Raw genomic sequence first — 21299 nt, forward strand, 5'->3', positions numbered from 1 at the left:
ACACACACACACCACACACACACACACACACACACACACACACCCACACACACACACACACACACACACACACACACACACACACACACACACACACACACACACACACACACACACACACACACACACACACACACACACACACACACACACACACCATACGACACAAAGAGTGGTCCGCTAGTGGCAGCAGTAACTATGCAAAGCCTTGAGTGGTTGGGCTCATTGAATTTCATGCTTACGATGGTTTTCTTTTTTGCTTTTCGCGTACGTTAGTGCTCCCTCGCTCAAAACTCATTTCGCTAAACATTGCCGAATTTTAACCGAGTGCACAACAAAACAGAGTGCGAAACACACCCACACACACACACAGATACATATAAAAGAAACAAAACAAACACAGGGCAGCATAATCACACCGCCTGACGAACGCCGTAAGGTGGGGAAATTTATGGGAGTTGACGGCTTTTTTCGGCATTCTGTAGGCTCACCTGCAGAAACAGCAACTCGTTCGTTGTGTGCACATGTTTAGCATGAATTTTGTAAAGCAATTGATTTGAACCATACGGTACTGTTTTTAAAACAGTGTTTCCTGTGCTGTACTTTCAAACCTGGTGAAACCACAGCAGAAATTCATTTTTTTTATTAAAATTTAAATTCCAAAAACTTCCCACAATTTTTTTGGTGATTTTTAATATTGACTTTAATCATTCTGAACTGTGGCTGCAAAGTTCGGCGTAACTCTCGCACCAAATTCATTTGAAATTACCCATATTGTTTGGCAGACGTGGCAGTGCACGCTCAATGCAATGTTCAATTCAAGCCGAAAGAATAAACAATGCTTTTATTTCACACACACGCGTACTCAACCACGCCAAACTGGACCTTCCGTTCCTTGCAAAACGAACTACCTCATGTAAACAAAAATTCCACCCCAAATAAGGAGGTTGTAATCGCGTAAAAACAGAAAACGATTCTACCAGCAACCGTAAAGGTGTGCAAATTTGCACAAAAGGTTTATTAAATATTTGCACCCGAGACAATGGGAAATCCAGCATATAAATGCGCTCTTTTCGGTTGGCCAACATGCACAAACACACAGAGCAGAAAAAAAAACAAAAGAATGTTCCAGAATGAAGCAACCCGGTTGGACAACATTCTGATAGGAGCTCGCCAACGCAGCAGGGCAAGTGGATGCGGACGCTCCAAACCTTGCGAAAGCAATAAAGGGTGGATGAAATGCATGCACCCTTCTGCCACCGTATAATGGTGCACAAATAGTAGAGTTGGTTGGAGCCGCCTTCATCACCATTGTGGCGCTATCCATTATCGAATACATTCGTTAAAAAAAAAAACAACAAGCACAAGGGAGTACCATCGACGTAGTTGGAAACAGTTTATCTCGGTACACTAGTGACTTTTTGCTGAAAGATAGAGCGAGAGCGGAAAGGTGTGAGTAGGTCCATCGATTACACTTCGGCACCTTTTCGTAGGTGGTGGAAAGCTGAAAGTATCATGCACACACACACCCACACTCCCATCGTGCATTGCAAGAATGCAATGGGACGTGAAATGCAATACGGTCGCGCTGGATATGAAATAACGAACCCGGGCTCGGGTGGTAGTTGGGCCATTTTCGCGTTTGCTCAATTTTTATTACCCCACGTACCGGCTTCGGCTTCGGCGTGCAAGGTGTTCCCGAGGAATGTCCTTCCCTAGGCGGTCCCGCTCCGTTAACAACTTCATGGTGGAGCACGTGGCACGTGACGATGGCGGTAAATGACGACCAGCATTACAAATTGAATTTATTTTTAATTTTTGCAACATGCAATAGCGGTTGGAGGATTTTTCCTTTTTTTTTTTACGAGAACGTTTCATTTGTTTCACTGCAATGCAATATTCAACCATCATGCACTGGTAATGCAATTGTTTATGGGGTTTTACATTATTTATTTGAAGCTTTTGCTTTACTTCAGCTCTTCATTTTGCTTGAATGCTTAAACAATTTTGTCAAAAAGTCTGCTGAGTTGCTCAAAGTATAAACTTGCGTTAAATATTGACAAAATTCTGCCTGCGAAGTTTTTGCGATTGACTTAACATAAGATTGATTAGATTTATTTTCTACTAACTGCCAACAACATCAAGCGAGATCTTTTTCTCTTTCAACATAGTTGTTGTCACTTTATCACTGTAATATACTAGAAATAAACCATCAAATTGAAGCCTCCCTACGTCCTCATTTTAATGTAAAAGCTCGCCATTCCAAAATTAAAGGCAGTTTACACTTTAAAACAGCCCACCACTTGAACGATCGTGCCTTCAAGCCCAAGAACACGGCATCATCACCGCCAGTACCAAACGGACACTATCCGGTCAAATGGTCTGTTTGAGCAAGAGCCCGTCGACCATAACTGTCGGTAGAATTAGGCAGCAGAGGCTGGGGGGGGGGGGGCTTTTTTCTGCCCAATAAAGTGCGGGCATGAAAAGGATCATAAGACGATAAAGTTGCCTCTTTTTATTGCACCCTTCACTCATCCCTGTTTGCTTTCATTCCGCTCTGCTTCGCTCCTCCCGTTTTTCCCGCTGACCACTGCTGCCTTGCACACCGAGGACGAGGTGAAAGTCGTACAGTCTTGGTCAGTTTTGAAGCGGACCGGAAGATTCGCCCCACAGCAGCAACCATCGAATCAACCGCACACGGTCATAACCGAAACATAATCGTTAGCCATCATCGGCCTGTTTCGAGGGCCCCCCCTCGCAAATGGTTATCCACGATCCAGCAGCACATGCTCGAACAGCAGGCCCCGCAAGGGCGCCCACAGTACTAATAAACATAAAAAAGAGGCTGCTGGCAGCACGGACAGCAACGTCCTTCGAGCTGGGGACAGCGCAAAAGTGCTTTAAGGCACCCACGTGGATACAAGCACCGCAGGACGATCTGGTCAAGGAACAACTCGATCGTTCAACCAGACTACCCCCTCCGATTGTCAATTGTGGTCGAGTTATGAGACTCTGCGTATGTATGGCAGTGGGGAAACGAAGCAGCAAGACAAACTTCCTGCTGCACCAAGCAGTGTTGCGCATTATTGGGTTGATCTCTTCGCTAATAAACCTTTCCCGAGACGCCTCCTCCAAGGCGCTATTCCGCTTGATAGATGATCGCTTTTTCCTCCGAGAGCGGCTCAGGAGTGAGGCACAACGAACGGTACAGCAGCAGAAAGCAAAAAAACAGCGACAAAATCAAACGCCGTACCCATCGCTTAATAAAAGGCTACAAGAAAGCTGTTTCTTTGAGACATTTTTGGGGCAGATGCAAGAAAGCGGGTAAATGGTCGCCCGGGACGCGCCACAAACGCGCTCAGTACAATGTACAAACGAAGCAAGCAGGCAACGACCCAAAAAAAAAGGGAAAGCCAATGGTTTGGAGCTAATGAATTTATCGTTTTATTCTGCACATATGATTTTATGGACGCTATTGACTTAATTTAGAGGGTCCCGGGCTTCTTGCGTGGCCCCGCCAGCACGGGTCCGAAATATATTCCAATCCAAACCTACCGACACGTTCCAAGCGCCCTGAGACGCGAGGGGGGGGGGGGGGTATTATTTTGCCCAAAATGCTTCTTTCCTAAGGGTGACAGCATTACACGTCACTTCATGGGCAGATCTCGCCCCACCGGGGGGAAAATATGTCTCTACAGCCGCACTCCATTTTATTCACCATTTCCATTCCTTTCGGCTGCAATTTCGACCGAAAGGGCAAATTTTCATTCATTGAATTAGCAGCAGTGAGGGAAAGCAAAAACCCGGGGAGCAGGGGGCTCAAAGGTGATATACAGAATTTATGTCACTGTGACAGCAGTTTTTATTTCGTGTGTCTGTGTGCGTGTGTGTCTATATAAAAAAGGAAAGCGGTCAAACATGACGGTAAAATAAAGTTATGAGAATGGAAAAAGCTAACGTTGGACGTAGGATAAAAAGGAACGTAATGGCTTCTCTTTTTTCTTTCGCGCTCTCTCTCTATCTCTCTCTCTCTCTCTATCTCTCTCTCTCTCTCTCTCTCTCTCTCTCTCTCTCTCTCTTTCTCTCTTTCTCTCTCGCTCCGTCTCACTATCTGCGTGGTATCCCTGTATCGTTTATCAAATCCAAACTCCCATCCACCCCGCCGCTGTCCGCTCGCTGTGTGGTTTGGGGGCAAATGCAATTGATTAGTGATCATCGTCGTAAAGCTGATTAATGAAAATGGGTTTTTGTGCAAATGCAATATTTATTACCAGCCAGCTATGCAAGCCAGCTATTTGCAACACAGCCAACTCTATTGGCGGATGGCGTGGCATTGGAATAGTATGCCCCGTGCGCGCTAGGGTGGATCAGAAGAACGTGGGCAAAACTAATCGAAATGAATTTCTATCCAACGCACCCAAACTGTGTATGGCATGGCAGGCTCTCGCGGGGATGTAGGGTGTTTGGAAGGCGGCGAGTGCGGTTCCACAGTTTGCTGATGTTCAATTAAGGGCTCTACAAACTAATTCAATTCCAATGAGCAAACCATAAATACATCCTTTTTTGATAGTGGGTTCTAGGTTTTTTTTGTTTACGACCGTACCGTGTATCATATCTAACCGCCAAGCTTTATCGCCGATGGGCGGGAAGGATAAAAAGTAACCTTACACTGTTTTACCGGCTCGTCAAAAGCGTGCAGCCTGCCAATGACGCACACACACACGCGATCAGTTTACATTTTGTTTCGTCACAAATGTAAATTAAATTATTTGTCATTTTAACCTTATTCGTGTTTATTGAACACAAAGAATATCCACTAATTAAATCCAAAAATATCTCTGTTTTTCGTTGTTGATTGCATACATTTAGGCGCAACGGTTTAGAGCAAATATGCAGCATTCACGTCAAACACAGCTTTATAGGAACAATATTGCACATTAATTAAATGCTATCAAACTTCAATTTGTTCAAACATCCAAGCAGGTATTACAGATTTCCCTTTGCAGTGCACTCATTCGTTTGCATTAGTCGTGCACTTCAATATCAAGTGCTTTTTAATAATTCGAAAACGCTGCACACTAAAACTCCGCATGTGTATACCATTTGCCTCAATCGTCTATTTATTACCATCTTTGCTGCAACAGCAAACGGCTCGCCCGGTCACCAATTTAAAGCTAAACACTCTCGAAAACGTTTTCCACCCCGGAGCTCGGTTTAAGTTTTTAGTACACTCTTCATAAGGGGCAAATTACAAACAGACCATGTTCGGGTGAATAAATGACTCTGGGCTCTCACGGTACGGCAAGCAAGGGGAGAAAAGGGACAGCGTCTGACATCCCCGAAAGCGCAACTCTTGTCCCGTTTTCCACCTCATCCTCCCTCGTGCACTCTTTGGTCGAACTTTAGCCGGGTCAGTCAGTGCGCTTGCGAGCTCCCGGTCTCGGTCTGTTAGCCACGGTGCGCCGCCCCGCAAAGCACTTCCAGCACTGCTGTCGTTCGATATTTTCCAGCGGTACATGCACTTCCGAAGCTATAAAATAATAAATTTCTATTTCCAACCCCCCCCCCCCCCCCCCTTGACCAACACCTCAAGGCAAGTGAAACTTTCAACTTTTCCATGTAGCCACCGGCAGCGACTGCTTTCGGTGTACGGGTGTGTGTGTGTGTGTGTGTGTGTGTGTGTGGGTTTTTTTCTTTTTACACCCCTCCCGAAAAGCGCCGCAGCCAAAGCCCGGGTAGTCGGTCACCGTAAATAGTAAACATTTGTTTTAACACCTTCACACTGCTCGGCCCTCCCTCTGTGCAGCGAGGCCAGCGAATGGTCCACGCAGCAGGCGTTCCAAGGTGGCTCTGCGCAATAAACTTGCCTGCCGTATGGTTTGGCTTTCTGCAGGATACCCACCAGTGCAAGATACCGGTGCGGTACATTACTTCTGGCACCGGCAGCATCGGCTCCTGCTGGTGCTAGGTGTGAAGAAGTCTGGTTTGGGCCGGCTGGGTCGCCGGCAAAACTATTGGCCAACCGCCATGACAGCTTCTCAGAAGGGGTAGAGGGTTTAGGCGAACCGAAAATAACTGAAACAATGGTTGCGAATGCGTTACCTTGAAATCGCAGCAAACGAGAGGAAACACTTGGAAAAAGCTACCTTTGTTTGCCGACCGTGACAAGTCTACCCGCCGGACGCACAAACGAGTGGCTTAAGTTTGCTTCGCTATATTTTTTTTTGCGCAAGTTGAACGCTTGTTTAGCGAAGAACAGAGTTGAGCGTTGTCCGTTTTACGTGTGGAATGTGAAATCGATGTTTGTTGTATCTTTTCCCAGGGACTTTCTCAGAGCCATTTTGCTCTTAATTTTCTGAAAACAGTCCATTAAATCGCACATGATGAACATCATGCCACACACACACGCACGATTCGCCTTCAATCTGACCCTGACATAACCTTTGCACCGTGCCCCTTTGCTGTCGTCCCGAGGATGGGAAAGCTTATTAATATGCACCGGCTGAATATCGGGAACAAACAACACTGCAATGCAAATAGCAAATATTTGTGTTGTTTCCATCATGTTTCCCATCGTGGATGAGGAGGAGCAGAAGCAGCCGGCAGACACACGTGCCGTTGTCCTGTCCATCACGATGAGTAGACAAAAGGGCAGGGGAAGGCTTTGACAGGTCACCAATACAGCTGGGACACCTTCCAGCTGTTGCCGGGGCCGCATTGCCGTGCTGTGAATAATGAATATCAAATGGAAATCAGTGTGCAATTTGGCCCTCCGCTGGGATGGGTCAATTAGGAGGGTAACCTTCCTGGGACCTTCACACACCATTAGCGGTGAAGGTAGCAGCATGTTAAGTTTAGTGTAGATTCCTTGCAACTATGTTTATTTTTCAAGTATTTGTAAGCAAACTTGCAAAACAACGCAATGCTTCACAAAGCCCTTGATGTTTGGCGTTTTCAATGGCATTTGAAACATATTTTCTTGATCAAAGTCCGTGATATTCTATGTAAATCACTCTTTATAATCAATTGGAATATATAAAAAAGGAATCAGATTAAACATCGGTTAGTTTTGTTGTGACCAGCGCCACTTAGCGCCAAACGCCTCAAGCCAAATCCAGCCAAACTCACCGAGCGAACCCTGTAATAGGCCTTTTTAACGTCAGGTTATATTGTATCAATAATAGTGATAGATAGTTGCTGAGGTCAGAAAGGATCAGATGCGCCGATCCTCGTTCTTTATCACGAGACACACACGAGGAACACGACATGTTACAGGAAAATAAAACATAATATTGTAAATCCAAAAGTACGTCAAAGTAATCACAATAGTTTCAAGTCACTTAAACCTTAAAATAATCTCCAGCTTATCTCAAACTGCTGTCTTACCCTATTAACTACTGGCTCTGCACGGTTAGGTACGCTGGCATCTTGGTTGCCCTACACTACCAATACACCAACTCATTTTGTCCCTTTACATCCCAAGAAACAGTTGCAACATTCTCCCGTAACCTGTTTGTGCTTCATTTCAAAAATCAGTGTCTTGGAATGCACACGAGCAAAGGTTGCAAATGGTAAATGCATTGCACAGCGCTTACGCTCACAAACAACGAGTCTGTCCTCAGATAGAAAACTGCTTTTCGTACGCTGGTAATGTTCATTTCATTTTCCACCGAACTGATACCGGTTTGTGATACCGTGAATGTGAGCAGAATGCTTCTGCTGTGTTTCTATTTTGCTTCATTTTTTTCAGCTTGTTCTGTCGGGGGTCAGGATTGCTTTTGGAAAGCTTTTCAACCGCTCGAAGGAAATCGAAACGCAAAAATCACAATCCGACAGCGAAAGAATAATCCCAACCTTCGCTTGCTTCTGCCGCTGTACGTGTTCTTATCTTGGCAGCAAGGGCAAAGCAAGTATAAACAATCGCATTCGTTCATTTGTTTCACTTGCTGCCATCCCGCGGCAGCACACATGCTACTCTAACGACTCGGTGAAAGACGGCGGGTTCTGCTGCTGCTTTTCATCGGAATGTTCATTTCCAAAGTGCAGCCATGAATGTGGTTACAAGCGCGACATACTTCTGCCCGTTTCAGTGGACCTCGTGAGTGCGCGTGTATCAATGCCACGTTGGATCAAAGCGGAGATTGCGGGATGTGAGTGAGACGAAAATGAGCTTTTTCGGGTGGTGCTGTGTCGGATCGATTTCTGGTGCCGGCGAAGCAAGTGCAATGCTAGAGAATGTGTTCTGTTAACTGAAACTCGCTGCAGTGTAAATGCTTCAGCGTACGATACTGTCAAAAAGGCAAGCTGACTGATAGCTGTATGCAAAGACGATCTAATCAAACGATACAATAACGCTTTCTGTCTTGTGGAGGAAATTGTACTGCTCCTGTTCGGGGCATTACAGTGATGCAATGCCATTTTTTGTGACGCAAAACTGGTACACTTTTATATTTCATTTTCCTCCCGCGAACTGAAAACTGTAAATTGATTGCCACTTTGGGGAAATGGTACAACATCCGCCAGATTAATGCTTCCACCCATTCTAACAAACGGGTCCTGTCCACCATCCCCCTTTCGCGATCCTTTTTGCGCCAAGACAGTTGGCCAATAAATAGTAGAAGAGGAAGAAAAAAACAACTCTACCGGGAAACACAAAAACTACCTTTCAAATCAACTTTCCGCGTCAGTCTAACCCGCTGCGAAATAAACCGGAACCGTACGAACGCAACATTATTAAATTCATGTTGTGCATTTCCGGCAATTCAAGATTCGCCGACTCCGCCACACCCCATCAAAAGCGTTTTGTTTTGCCACAAAGTTTTCTACCACGAGAGACCAACAACGGGGTAAAAACTGAACGAACGGGCTTGTCTCTCTTTCTTCCTTACTCCAGTTTGGCATCTTGATGCAACTCCGTCTGAGGGAGTGTGTGTGGTTTAAAAACCAGAGGGTGTGAAGCTGAAGCTGAAGAGAAGGTGGTGTGTACTGCACGTCACTCATTCGGGAGCTTTTGGACTGTACCGACACATACACGCACCGACACACACACGCATAAACGTGCCCAAAGGGTTGCCTTTCGATTCGTTTCGGGAAAGCATTAGGTTTGCCGTGTGATGGATGTGGTAATAGTTGGAAAATAAAGGCTCAAACTTTGTCCCTCCCACCCCAGCTAGTAGCCGTTGTTACGTACGTGGTTGCATTTTTCTTCTTCTAAACTTACCCACACACTTACTGCACGGCTATTGCTTCGTTTTCAAGCAACGGTTTCTTTGTGCACTGGCTTAATGTTAAACCGTCCCCGAACGTGTTCTACAAATACGACGTACAACTTTATCTCAGCGGTTTCTTCCGCAGTACTTTTAGTTCAGTTTAGTTAGTAAGGTAAGTTGGAGTTTTCGGTCTAAGTACGAGTTGTAATGAGAATATGGAAGTTCTTTTATTGCGTTTTTTTTTAAATTAAATTGCCTACTCTAGCCTAATTGAACTGCATACAGACTTTGTTTCTCTGTCTTATTAATTTAGTTCAATTTATATTTCCCATTAAAATGTACAAAATATTACCAAAATTGTAAAATTATAGAGCTACTCAGGGATCTTTTGGATGGGGCCGCCTGGTGGTTTTCAGATAGAAACAAAGATCATTCTAACAGATTGAACGGAGAACAGTTTATGTACATATCATACAGGAGAGATACTTCTCAACATGTAATGCAAGTAAACAGAAGTTTTATAGTAACTTATGTTTTTTTAAATGATTTCAAGATATATTTTGTTCCTAATAATTATTACCGAAAGCCAATAAAGCTTACATACGACATAATTATTCGACTTTCATCCTTTTCTCGCTCATTTAAGTTGCCTTTTATTCTACCAAGAACAAAACTTTGCCCACCAAACACACACAGCAACAATGCAAATGTCTTCCCGCAACTGGCTCATCGACTTTACTGCACCGACCGAAAAGGTCATCCGTAACAAAACAAAAAAAAGAAGAAGCAAAACAGTTACTAGCACACCACTACCACCCCACGTTTGAAAGTGTTTCTTTGAGTGTAACACGCTCGGACCACTTTTTGCAGAGCACCGGCAAATGCACAACAAATGAAGAGCAGCAACAATACTTTAACACACAGACACACCCACACGTGCACTACCGAGCAAATTGTGAGGATTGAAGTGTGTGAAGCAACTTTTCCATTTTGCTGTTGCGACACCAACTTACACAAGCCACTTACATCGCCACTAAGGACCGTCCGCCGCCGCGCTATCCTCGCGGTGTCAGTGTTTTGCTTTACGTTCTCAATTTTGCATACTTTTTGTCTATAGTTTAGCCTTCTTTTTTTGTGGGACAATTTTCAAACAAAAGCATCCCAACTGGAGACATGCTCCTCGCGGGCAGGGAAAGATGCTCTGCCCCGAAAGAAGGTGCTTCGCTCCCGTAAGCTAGAAACAATACAAATGAGGTTATATTTGCATTTTTCCCTCGGTTAACTTCTGCGTCATCGGGTGGAGCAAAATAAAGGGGGAAAGTTTTCTGGGAGGTCATGTAAGGATCGCACAAAAAAAGTATGGCGGTAGTAAAAGACAACATTGGAATAGGTCAGGAAAGTAAAAAAAAACTATCTCACTAGTACGTTGGATGCACAGTGGTTTGGTACAGCGATGGAGGCATGGATTGGTTTTTCAGCAAAATTATAACATTTATTCTGAATAGCTAATAAATTAATGGAAAGTAAAGTTTGAGTAAACGCAACGCAAACCCTACGAAAGAATACTTCTGGCAGAAAAAGTGGGATATTTTATTTACTATCAGTAGTGGATAATTGCAATGCCACTGAAGCCGCATTGTTGTTATAAGACGTAAACTAAACATCATCTCTTTTCACGCTATATTTATGTTAAATTGTATTAGGTGTAGAGAAAGAGACGCACATAACCCCAGCCACAGTTGGGATACATCAGGCGCTTCAGGGTTAATTGTGTTTGTAGCGCCATCTGCCGATAAACACTGGAGATATAGCTATATGATCGAATCGAACGTTAGGATTTATTAACACGCTTACTTATCAACGTTTTAGAATGGCTAAAATTTAAGCAAAAATAAGAAATTCAGATACCATGTTAACTTGTTATTCATAAAATGATTTCACTATTTGCTCAGTGATTGTTTCTCAGTTTCATTTCAATGTATACCATACACTACCTACCACTAACGCTCTCTACCGGAAATGAACCGTACTTAAATTATGATTAAAGGTCTTAAAGATCACACAAATATGTGGATGATTTTTCAACCAGTACAAAACGAACTTAAATATTTTTTTTTTAATTTTTTGGCGTATATTTCCATGAACAAAATCCAAATTTCCAAACAGCACTAAACTTACCACTTGCAATCGTTTAAATTCACCTCAAGTAGATGTACGAGTAGAGTAGAAACCCCTGTAATTAAATTAACAGCGCCTCTATTCTGCTCAACAATTGTATGTCCCTTCATGCCACTCGACCAAACTTTAAAGCAACACTACAACTTTCCCAACAAGCCCTTCTTCCACCGAGAAAAAAAAGCCAAAATACGCTCACACCATCCTGCACCAATCCCAACCGGTGACCGGTTTCGCTCAAATGCACTTTTTAAACCCACGCGAAAGCCAACAGACCGACCTTTTCCGGGCCCGCCCGGCCACTCAAAACCACCACAGCGTTACTTTGCCGACTGCACTTTGATGTGCCAGTTGCCCGTTCGCACGCGCTTTCCAGCTCGGCTCCACGCGCCAGTAGTTTGTGCCACGCATTTCGGTACCATTTTCGTGCTGCACTGGGTTAATCCTGTTCCTGCGTCCCACTTTCAGGCTGCACTAGTATGGCTGTGTGTGTGTGTGTGTTTGGGTCCGTATTTTATTCGCGCCATATCCTGAATGTCTTTTTTATCTACCCAAGCAGCGTTGCGGCTGCTGTTGTGTGTCGCGTTGGCGCTTAATGCTACGCGGAAATGACACCAAAAAAAAAACGAAGCAGTAAGTGTGTCTACTATCTTCCACAAACGGAGTGGGCAATGTTAGCAGAATGAAGAGAGACAAAACACACACACACAAAAAAAACCTCCACAAAAGTAGGAATGAAGAATCAACCGTCGCACCAAAAAAAAAAACCCCCCTCCCAAGCCCAACACTAAGTCGCTGACTAACACAAAAGACCGGAAGCGAACCTTTCGCTGCAGCAGCAACAAAAAAACAACGCTGTTTCGCTCGTTCGCCCTTGGTGTGAGCGGCTGTGCGGTCGCTAATGCAAATGGATTTTGCTGCCACTATTCTTGCCCAGTCCTTTCGCTCTTCTTCACGGGTAAGTTTGCAAAACCAACTTGACGAAGAAAAAGAGGGAAGAAAACACTAGTTTTCCCACCCAACTATTCCTACACTATCATAGTGTGTTTGTGTTTGTGTGTGTGTTTGGGCTAGTTTCTTCATTGTCGTCGACGGACGGACGGACCCGAAAGCGAACACAAACGGGACAAATCTGTACCACTCTCCCTCTCCCTGTCTCTCTCTCTCTCCCGCGGGCTGTGCAGACACTACGTAGCAAAGTGTCAAATTTATGATTTTTGCTAAAATAGAAAATTAAACAATGAAACACCGCGGGACAGTGCAAGCGGCCCTTTTGCTAATGACCTGGCTGCACGCGAAAAATCGCTGCACCCCACGGCGTGGTGGGTGGTCGTTTTCGTTTACGTTCGCTGCGCTGTACTGTCCGCGGTCGGCGACTTGGCTCAGCTTTTCCGGTGCGCTGGGATCGTTTTGACTTTCCGTCAAGCCAGCCGCCCCACCCCCGTCTAGCTCGATCAAGCCGGGCGATCTTTTTGCTGGCTCGGGTCTACCGCTTGCGCTCTCGCTTTCTTTAAGCCAAACAAATGGAAACAGCTTTTTCGGGTGACACGCAGCGCAGCGCCGAAACGACTAATGTTTAGTGCCAGCGCTGGGTGATTTTTCTATCCCTGCCCACTCCCCCACTATTCATACTGTTTCATTCTAGTACAGTTGCAGTCGGTCACTCGCTGTGTGTCTTTGTGTGCAGACAAAACAAAAAAAAGCTACCCACTTGCAACTAATTCAATTCCATGGCGCGAGCCAGATTGTTCCTGCTGCTGGTGGACGGGCCTTTGGGTTTAACCGGACAGGGTAGAGCGAAAAATAGTGTTTCCTTCCGTGCCGTGCTGCGGTACCGTACCGCTTCCTGTGCGCACAAACTACCCAGGGATCGTGCGGAAACCATGGTGGTGGGAGACAGTGAGGGACAATTTAGGTATCGCGTTGGTGTGCAAGTGCGCATCGTAACGCCCCGCAAGGGGTTGACGGTGTGTGTAGCTTGTGCGCTTATTGCCAGTTGGAAAGGGCCGCCAAAAAGTTTAATGTTGTGTCGGCGAAAGTACGCCCAGCGAGAAGGATTGCTCCAATTGGTTGACGAGCGGGAGCGCGCACTGTGTTCGATACATTTTATTCTATTTTAAGACGAGCGGCGAGCTTTTGCGGTGGGTTTGTTCTTGCATGCCCGTTGCATCAGCTGATTTAATAACACGGACAGGGTACAGTACGACCAGCAAAGCGGCATCGTGACTTTTATTTTAAACTTAAATTATTCGTCTGCATTGCTATTGCTTATATAATTTATATTATTTTTATTATTATTTTCAATCTTTTTATATACCAGTAGTGGCAGGAATTCAATACTAAAATTATTGAATTGGTATACAAGGGAAACAAGGTTTATTATTTGAAAGGTTGTTTGTTTGAAATCACATTAATTTAATCTTACTTATGAACTTACTTAACTTATTCTCTTCTGGCAGATTATCTTATTATTATGTTATTATTATCATTATTTTTCTTATTATTATTATGATTATTATTATCATTATTATTATTATTATTATTATTATTATTATTATTATTATTATTATTATTATTATTATTATTATTATTATTATTATTATTATCATTATTATTATTATTATTATATTATTATTATTATTATTATTATTAATATTATTATTATTATTTTATTATTATTATTATTATTATTATTATTATTATTATTATTATTATGATTGTTATTGGTATTATTTTTCTTATTATTATTATTATTATTATTATTATTATTATTATTATTATTATTATTATTATTATTATTATTATTATTATTATTAGTATTATTATTATTATTATTATTATTATTATTATTATTTTTGTTTTTTTGCTCCACTGCTTAACTGCTTAAAAATCAGTTTATTTGTTAAATTATTCCTGTCCGCTTCTGGTTGCCTGTTGCTCATGGTGCCTCTCTAACTCCACCAAAGCCCCGATTCAGACAGACATTTCTGACGACAGCTGGACTCGCCCATACGCCCATCCCCTCGGCCGAGCCCGGCTGGCGTAGAACCGGAATCGGGCGTGTGAGCTTTGATTTACAATTTTATAATCCAAAAACCAAACAATGTCCAGCACAAGGAGCTCCAGCGCCGACTACCACTGGGAGACGGATGGATCCCTTTTTGCCGGGCAGCGAGAGAGAGAGCAGATGGAGTTCCCCGCATCCGTTGGCAATGCATTGCTGTGTGTTGCTGTCAATTAAGTTCGGTCTAGAGGTTTGCGCCTCTCCACTCCACTCCACTCCACTCCAGCGTTGGATATTTTGTGGGGGAAGGAAGCAGGATTTACGGGGTGCTGTTATGGATTTGTTACGTGCACTGGACCGTGGAAAAAGGGGAGGGACGATTTTTACCCCGAATAAAATGTTACCACCATTCGGCAATTGAGAGCAGAAGGGAGACGGGACCGTGGACGTTCAAGGACCCCATTCGCTAGAGCAGCATGATGTCGGAGGCTGAGAGCTCCGACGGACAGGGATATGAGGAAGAGAGGGGACTGTTTCGTGTTTTTGGTGAAAGCGGAGAATAAATTCCACTTCAACTCACCCTTTGCAACCGCAGCACAGACGCACGAGCGTACGCTGTTTGACAAAGGCGAGCTTGAAGGAGGTTGGGCGAACAATTTGAGAAATTTCGTTTCGAAAGCCACCCACCAAATAACGGAATAGCTCGAGACCCCAGGAAGCATCGGTGATTTCCCAAACGCTGGCGGGGAAGCGCATTCGGGTCCACGGGGTATCGGTATGATTGTGCCGAGTTCCAGCCCTTTTCACATTTCCTGTCTCGGGTGCGGTACCTTCCGGAGGTGATTGAGAAATGGGCCACCGACCGGCTGGACCGAGCGAAACAAACAAAGCTGGACATGGTTTGTTTCAGCTAGGAACTGTGAAACGGTGGAAGCTGTGGAGCATTCTAGCAGTTCCAGCATTTTAACATAATATAAAACTGAATTATGCTTTGTAAAGCAGGCCGTGCCGCGGAAAATTGCAGATAATCTACGGAAATAAGGCGCTGGTGGGGAAGAGGACACGCTGTAGCATATTAGTTTCTGAGAAATCTGGTTTGATTTTCGCAATTGAAAATGATTACTTCAGGGAATATGACTAGTTTAAAAACCGACTTTGAATCATTTTCGAAATTCCACAGCTTGTCCCCTTGAGCTTCGCTTAGGTCGTGTAAAGTGCGCCTAAAGGTAGGCAATATAAATATTTTCTTTCCTCTGAGTTTTTGATACTTACGATATAGCTAGTAATATCGTACTGATTAACAATTAGCAATAACTTTTCAATAAACATGCATACGTTATTCTTGAACTCCATACTGACCATTTTAATAGAATTACACTGTTAAAGGCAGGCATAGATTACATGCAAACACAAAAAGCAAATATCAAAACACAACTCACTTTTACACTTTTCCACTCTTCCGCTTCGTCACGCTGATCACTCCCGAACCTGGCCGTACGGTACGTAATGAGCGCACAAGTGTTGTACTACTATCCTGCCCAAGGGTGATATTTGGATGGAAAATGGAAAATGAATGGAAAATGAAAAGCAGTGATTTTCCGGGACAGTATCCACTTCAACAAAAATGGAAACGGGATCATCAAGGCTAGGGGTAAAAGATCTCTAAACTTGCTTCCAGTGCGCTGAATGCTAAATAAAGTGCCGGCGAGCAACAACACTACTACCATCATCATCATCATCATCATCATCATCATTACTCTTCATTTTATATTCACCCGGATAATGATTATAATCCATAATAATTGTGTTCATAAATTACAATATTTTGCGTTTCAAGTGCCCGTTCCAGTGGAGGCATCGCGTTTGCACCTCCCTAACTACGGTTAGTGCACACTCTGCTACGGTTTTGCCAACGGTTTGTAAAGACAGCATTGCCTACGACGCCTAGCCGATAGACGCTTCCAATTCGCTACAACACAGGCACATGAAGCGCCCCTAGAGTGACTCGAAACGAAGAGTGCTGCCACCGACCTTACACTGCTCCCGGTGCGCCATTTGGCTGCATTTAAAACGGTAAACATTAGCGTCAAAACTGGCGTCCTAGCTAGACGTCAGACGCCCCTGAAAGCTTCACAGACCCCGGGGCGTGGGTAAAAAGGAGTTACGACGATGGCAACAGATTTGCTTAAGTGTGATCTTAACTTCTCAAGACTGCTCGTGATAATTTCTGGCCATCTCACGACGGCCACTTACCCCCGACGGCACCACTTCACCCGCAAAGACCCCCCCGGCAGGGTACTACTAATCCCTTGCGGGATGGTAGGCTGGAATGGTGCTCCGCCACAGCCACGTCCTGATTTATTCCATTCCGGGATGGTTTGTTTTCCCGTGGGGCCAGCCGCCTCTAATGGTTGTTGTAGCAGCATCAGCGAGATGACTCTTTTCGCCGGCACGAACAGGTATGTACATCTCAATTAATCTCGACCGTTAGCAAGGGGAATGTGACGGTGGTGTGTGAATCATTCGCTTGCGCTGCAAGAGAATTTGCACCGCTCAGCAGCAAACGCCGTAGCATCATCGTTTTAAGGCAAGCTTTGCAGGTCCGCTGGTGAAAGAAGAACCTTTCGTTATCATCACTACCCACTTACCTGTCGTACACGACGGTGGTGGTGGTGGTGACGATGATCACGGCACTGTGTCCGGCACGCGCTTGCCGCTGCTGATGCAGTCGTTTTGCCGTCAGCCAGAAATCATTTGTTGAATCATCGTTTCTATTATGGTACAAGGATGGAGCGGGATGCCATTTTGCGCTGCCGTAACTCAAGAAAAACATAAGCCAAAAAGGTGCAGCACTGGTAGGTGCCGGGATGGAAAACCTTCCGAAGAGTAGCCAGCAGCTTGTGCTTCTTCTGCAATAAGCTAAATAAATTTCACGCTTACTAAGTGGTAGCAAACTGGGAAGGAGTGCTGTATACCTAGTGCTAGGAGTAAGGATAAAAGTCAAATAAATAACCATTTTTGCCAAGTGCACAGCGGAAAATGAAGCAAGCTGTTATGAGTACTGGGTACACAAAATGACTAATTTTCGTCCTTGTTTTGTATTGTTCAAAGGTTTTTATTTGCATTTTATTTAATTCTGACTAAATAAGTCTTTAATTAGTCAATCTTACTAATGCGAGACATTTCGGATTGCCTCAATGTACAATCACAGCGCCCTCTAGTGGATAATTAGTCTACTATGTACTAAAGCACTATCCTACTAATCATACACATTTATAGAAATATTTCCTTAACTCTACATTTGAACTGTTTTAAAAATAATAATTTAATGTTACCATTCATATTTTAATTTACATTCAACGTCCCTTCCAATACTTTTCTTAATAAAACCTCTTTTTTCTATAATTCCATTCCCATCGCAAAGCATCACAACATGTTCATTCTCATCATCACCTCCATGGACCAAGCGCAAAACGGTTCAATGCAACTCACAGTGCTCCTGCCGAAGCGTTCGTTCACGTGCCGTTTCCCAATCACCACATCCTCCTCCTCACCACATTCTTGATGGTGATGGTGAAATTGAAAAATTAATTAAAAAATCTCGCACTTTACGACGCAGGGCAACAACAGGCAGCAACAACCACAACACAAAGTTTGCTTTATGACCATCATAAAAATATGCTTTAAAATTAACTCTCCTCCACTGGATAACGTTGACCTCTGTGTGAGAGGGCAGAGGGCAGAGGGCAGAGCTTGGTTTGAGTGGCGAATGGTGTCGCTAAAAGAGATGAATTGATCCTTGCGCAGAATATGCGTATTGTACTACGCGAAACTGAGGTTCATCGGACTGATGGTGGACAGATTATGAATTTCAGGAGTTTAGCAAAAAATAAACAAACTTTGGTGCACTTTTTCCTGGGATCATCATCCCCATTGCGTCAATCTGAAACTTTAATCCGTTTAGTTCATTTTTATACAGTTTTTAACAAAATCCTATCTCTGTCATAGTAACCTTCGCTTTTCATCTCTTTGCATTCAGGAATTTGACAGTTCAGCAGGCATGCTCCTGTACAACAAAATCTAAACACATCCCCCTCCATCAAGCTTTTCCACCTTCAACACCCAAAAAGAAAAAGTGAGAGTGCCAACAAAACCCTTCCACAAAATGTCGGACACAAATCTGCTGCAGCTGTCAGCGGCCTGGAGGCAGCTGCCCCGCCTGTTGGTACCGTTCGACCGGCAGCTTTCCAATGCCCTTCGCACGTGGGCACCGTCCTGGCAGACGCAACAGCTCGCGAGTGAAACCACCCGCAAGCTGTACGTGGAGTTGGTCAGCTTCGGGGGTGTGAACCAGTGTCGCCGGTTTGACGCACTCGCCCGGCCCGTGATAAACGACCACGGTGAAGGTGTCGTGCCGCCGAGATTGTCCACGATTGTGGTGCAGTTTCTGGTCGCCCGGTACGACGGTGGTCCGGAGCCGGCGGCACTCAGCTGCTGCCAGGTGCGTGACTTTGGATGTCTGCTGAGCACCGAGCTTCCGCTGCTGAAGATTGTTGACCTTGAGGTAAGTTAAAAAGGGAATAAAAAGCACCAATAAAGGTGGAGTAGATGAACGTATTGTGTCTGTTTGCAGAGCGAAACTTACTGGCGACGGGTGGTTTGGTGTTACGCCGATAAACCACTTTCTTACTACGAGCACGATCATCTTACACCGCGCCGGTTCTGGAAGCAGCACGGAGTCGAGCTCAAGCTGGCCCGCATGATTGAACAGCAGGATCCGGTGTACTGGGAGCTGGAGGGTTTGGAGGACACAATCAAACGGGCGGCACCGTTCGTGAACAATCTGGTCGTGCAGCAGTTGCGCCCGTATGCGCTGGTAGAACCGCTGGAAGACTACGAAGCGTACACGATTCGCAATGCTCCGGCCGATCTCTGTCACCATGGGTCACTGGCGGTGCTGGGGCATCTCGTAAATTTGACCTCCCTGTCGTTGGTGTTTGGTGTGAAGCATTGGAACAAGGCGTACGAAACCCGTTACTCTCACTGTTCCCAAACGGACATCGAGCAGCTTGGAATGTAAGTGTTACCACACAATGAAACCTTCTTTACGGAGAAAAATTCCATGTTTGTGTCCCATCTTTCAGGGGACTTCAAAAGTTGGTAAAATTGAAAAAAATTAACCTCTCCCACACACGGCTCAATGCACCGAAACTGAAAGCTCTGCTGGAATCGCTGACGCCCCTCGGCCTGGAAACGATACGCCTCACACACTGCCATCTAGGCGAAGGTTGCGGCGGCCCTTTAGGACGCTTCCTGAGCCGCTTCGGCCCAACGCTTAGCAGGCTCGACCTCTCCAACAATCGGCTCGGTGCGCCCGAGCTCGATCAGCTTTGCCCCGGGCTGAGCATCTACCAGGGCACGCTGGACAAGCTGAACCTTTCCTACAACCCGATCGGTGAGGCGGGCGTGCTAATTCTTGGCGGTGCCATTAAAGGTCGAGCGCAACTGAGCGAGCTTAACTTTACCGGCTGCCCACTGGGCGTGGAGGGATCGTTTCGGGTAGGTGTGTTCGGTGTTTGGAAGTCCCCCACCTTCAATATAAGTTTCCCATTTTGGCGCCGCAGGTTATACAACTGCTCAGCTTCCACGAGACGCTGCGGAAGGTTTCGCTCAACTGTGTACCGATTAGTCCCGAGGGTGGCGACAAGTTGGTGCAAGTTTTGCTCGAAAACAACCGCATTGAGGCGGTGCAGGTGCGTGGCTGTGGATTGACGGAGCGCGTACGGGCCAGGATCGGGAAGATTCTTCGGAAAAATGCAACTAAAAGAGATAAATTGCGACGATCGGACGGGAAAGTGGCAACTCCGCCAATGGTGCGATCTCCTGCGAGCATGTTTCAGCTCGAGCGACAAGTCTTTCCGGTGCAATCATAAACCTCCCCTGCACGGAAAACAAACAATTCCCTTACACTCACCAGCGACCAATAAGAGCATCATTTGAATAATTCAAATGTCGGTACCGGAACCGGGTGTTGCTTGGCAAATTATTCAAAACAAATTATTCAATACCTTTACACGCCGCCGCTGGTCGGTATGAATATGATGTACCGCTCCGACGAGCGCACCTTCTTCTGTGGAGCCGTTGTTGGCGCCGGTTTTGGGCCGGCGCACGCTCCCAAGGAAATGATACGTGCCATCCTCGCGTGCGGGATGAGAGGAAAGGAAGCGGCGATGGTGACAATTTATGGACTGGATTAGGAGCCGGCCACACATCGTGTGCCCGGGGGGGCGACAGGAGAGACCGCGAGTTATGAAATATATGAGCTGCTTTGTCAACTGGTGGCTGGTACGGTCGGTGTCACCGTCGCCAGCCAGTCCGGGATGCAAATTACACATTGTTATTATTCCGAAAAGCCAGGATTTCCCCCCACACTCACACACACACACACACACACACACACACACACACACACACACACACACACACACACACACACACACACACACACACACACACACACACACACACACACACACACACACACACACACACACACACACACACACACACACGCTGTGTCTGCTCATTGTAAATTCGGTGTCAACCATTGCTGCCGCTGCTACGGAGGGGAACAGAACCTTTTTCTTACCATTGTGCCCGGGTACTGGTACAAGGAACGGTCGAAGTGTCTCTATCTTTGGTCATGAATCTAACAATGCAAACTTAGTGTTGTCACCGTTGCCCGTATCATGGTGTTTTAAAGCGTGGCGCACATCTCTTTCGTATCCGAGTGTATGGTCGCTTTATAAACAAAAACGACGGACGAGACAAACAAAGCCAAACAAAAACTTTCTCCATCCGATTCGATCCACGCGGTGTCGCCGGTTTTTGCCTGTCGCAGTATAAAAGGG

The 21299-nt window shown here is 45.1% G+C and overlaps 1 protein-coding gene across 1 annotated transcript; it reads left to right on the top strand.

The window, feature by feature from the left end:
- Window positions 1-18408: 18408 nt before the first annotated feature.
- LOC121594455 lies at window positions 18409-20775 on the top strand. Its single transcript, XM_041917721.1, has 4 exons — window positions 18409-18952; window positions 19022-19464; window positions 19533-19947; window positions 20013-20775. Exons 1-4 carry the CDS (start codon window positions 18554-18556, stop codon window positions 20319-20321), a joined length of 1566 nt encoding a protein of 521 aa, XP_041773655.1. The 5' UTR covers window positions 18409-18553; the 3' UTR covers window positions 20322-20775.
- Window positions 20776-21299: the final 524 nt, after the last annotated feature.

This window comes from Anopheles merus, chromosome 2L, assembly GCF_017562075.2.
Source record: "Anopheles merus strain MAF chromosome 2L, AmerM5.1, whole genome shotgun sequence".
NCBI classification, from domain to species: domain Eukaryota; kingdom Metazoa; phylum Arthropoda; class Insecta; order Diptera; family Culicidae; genus Anopheles; species Anopheles merus.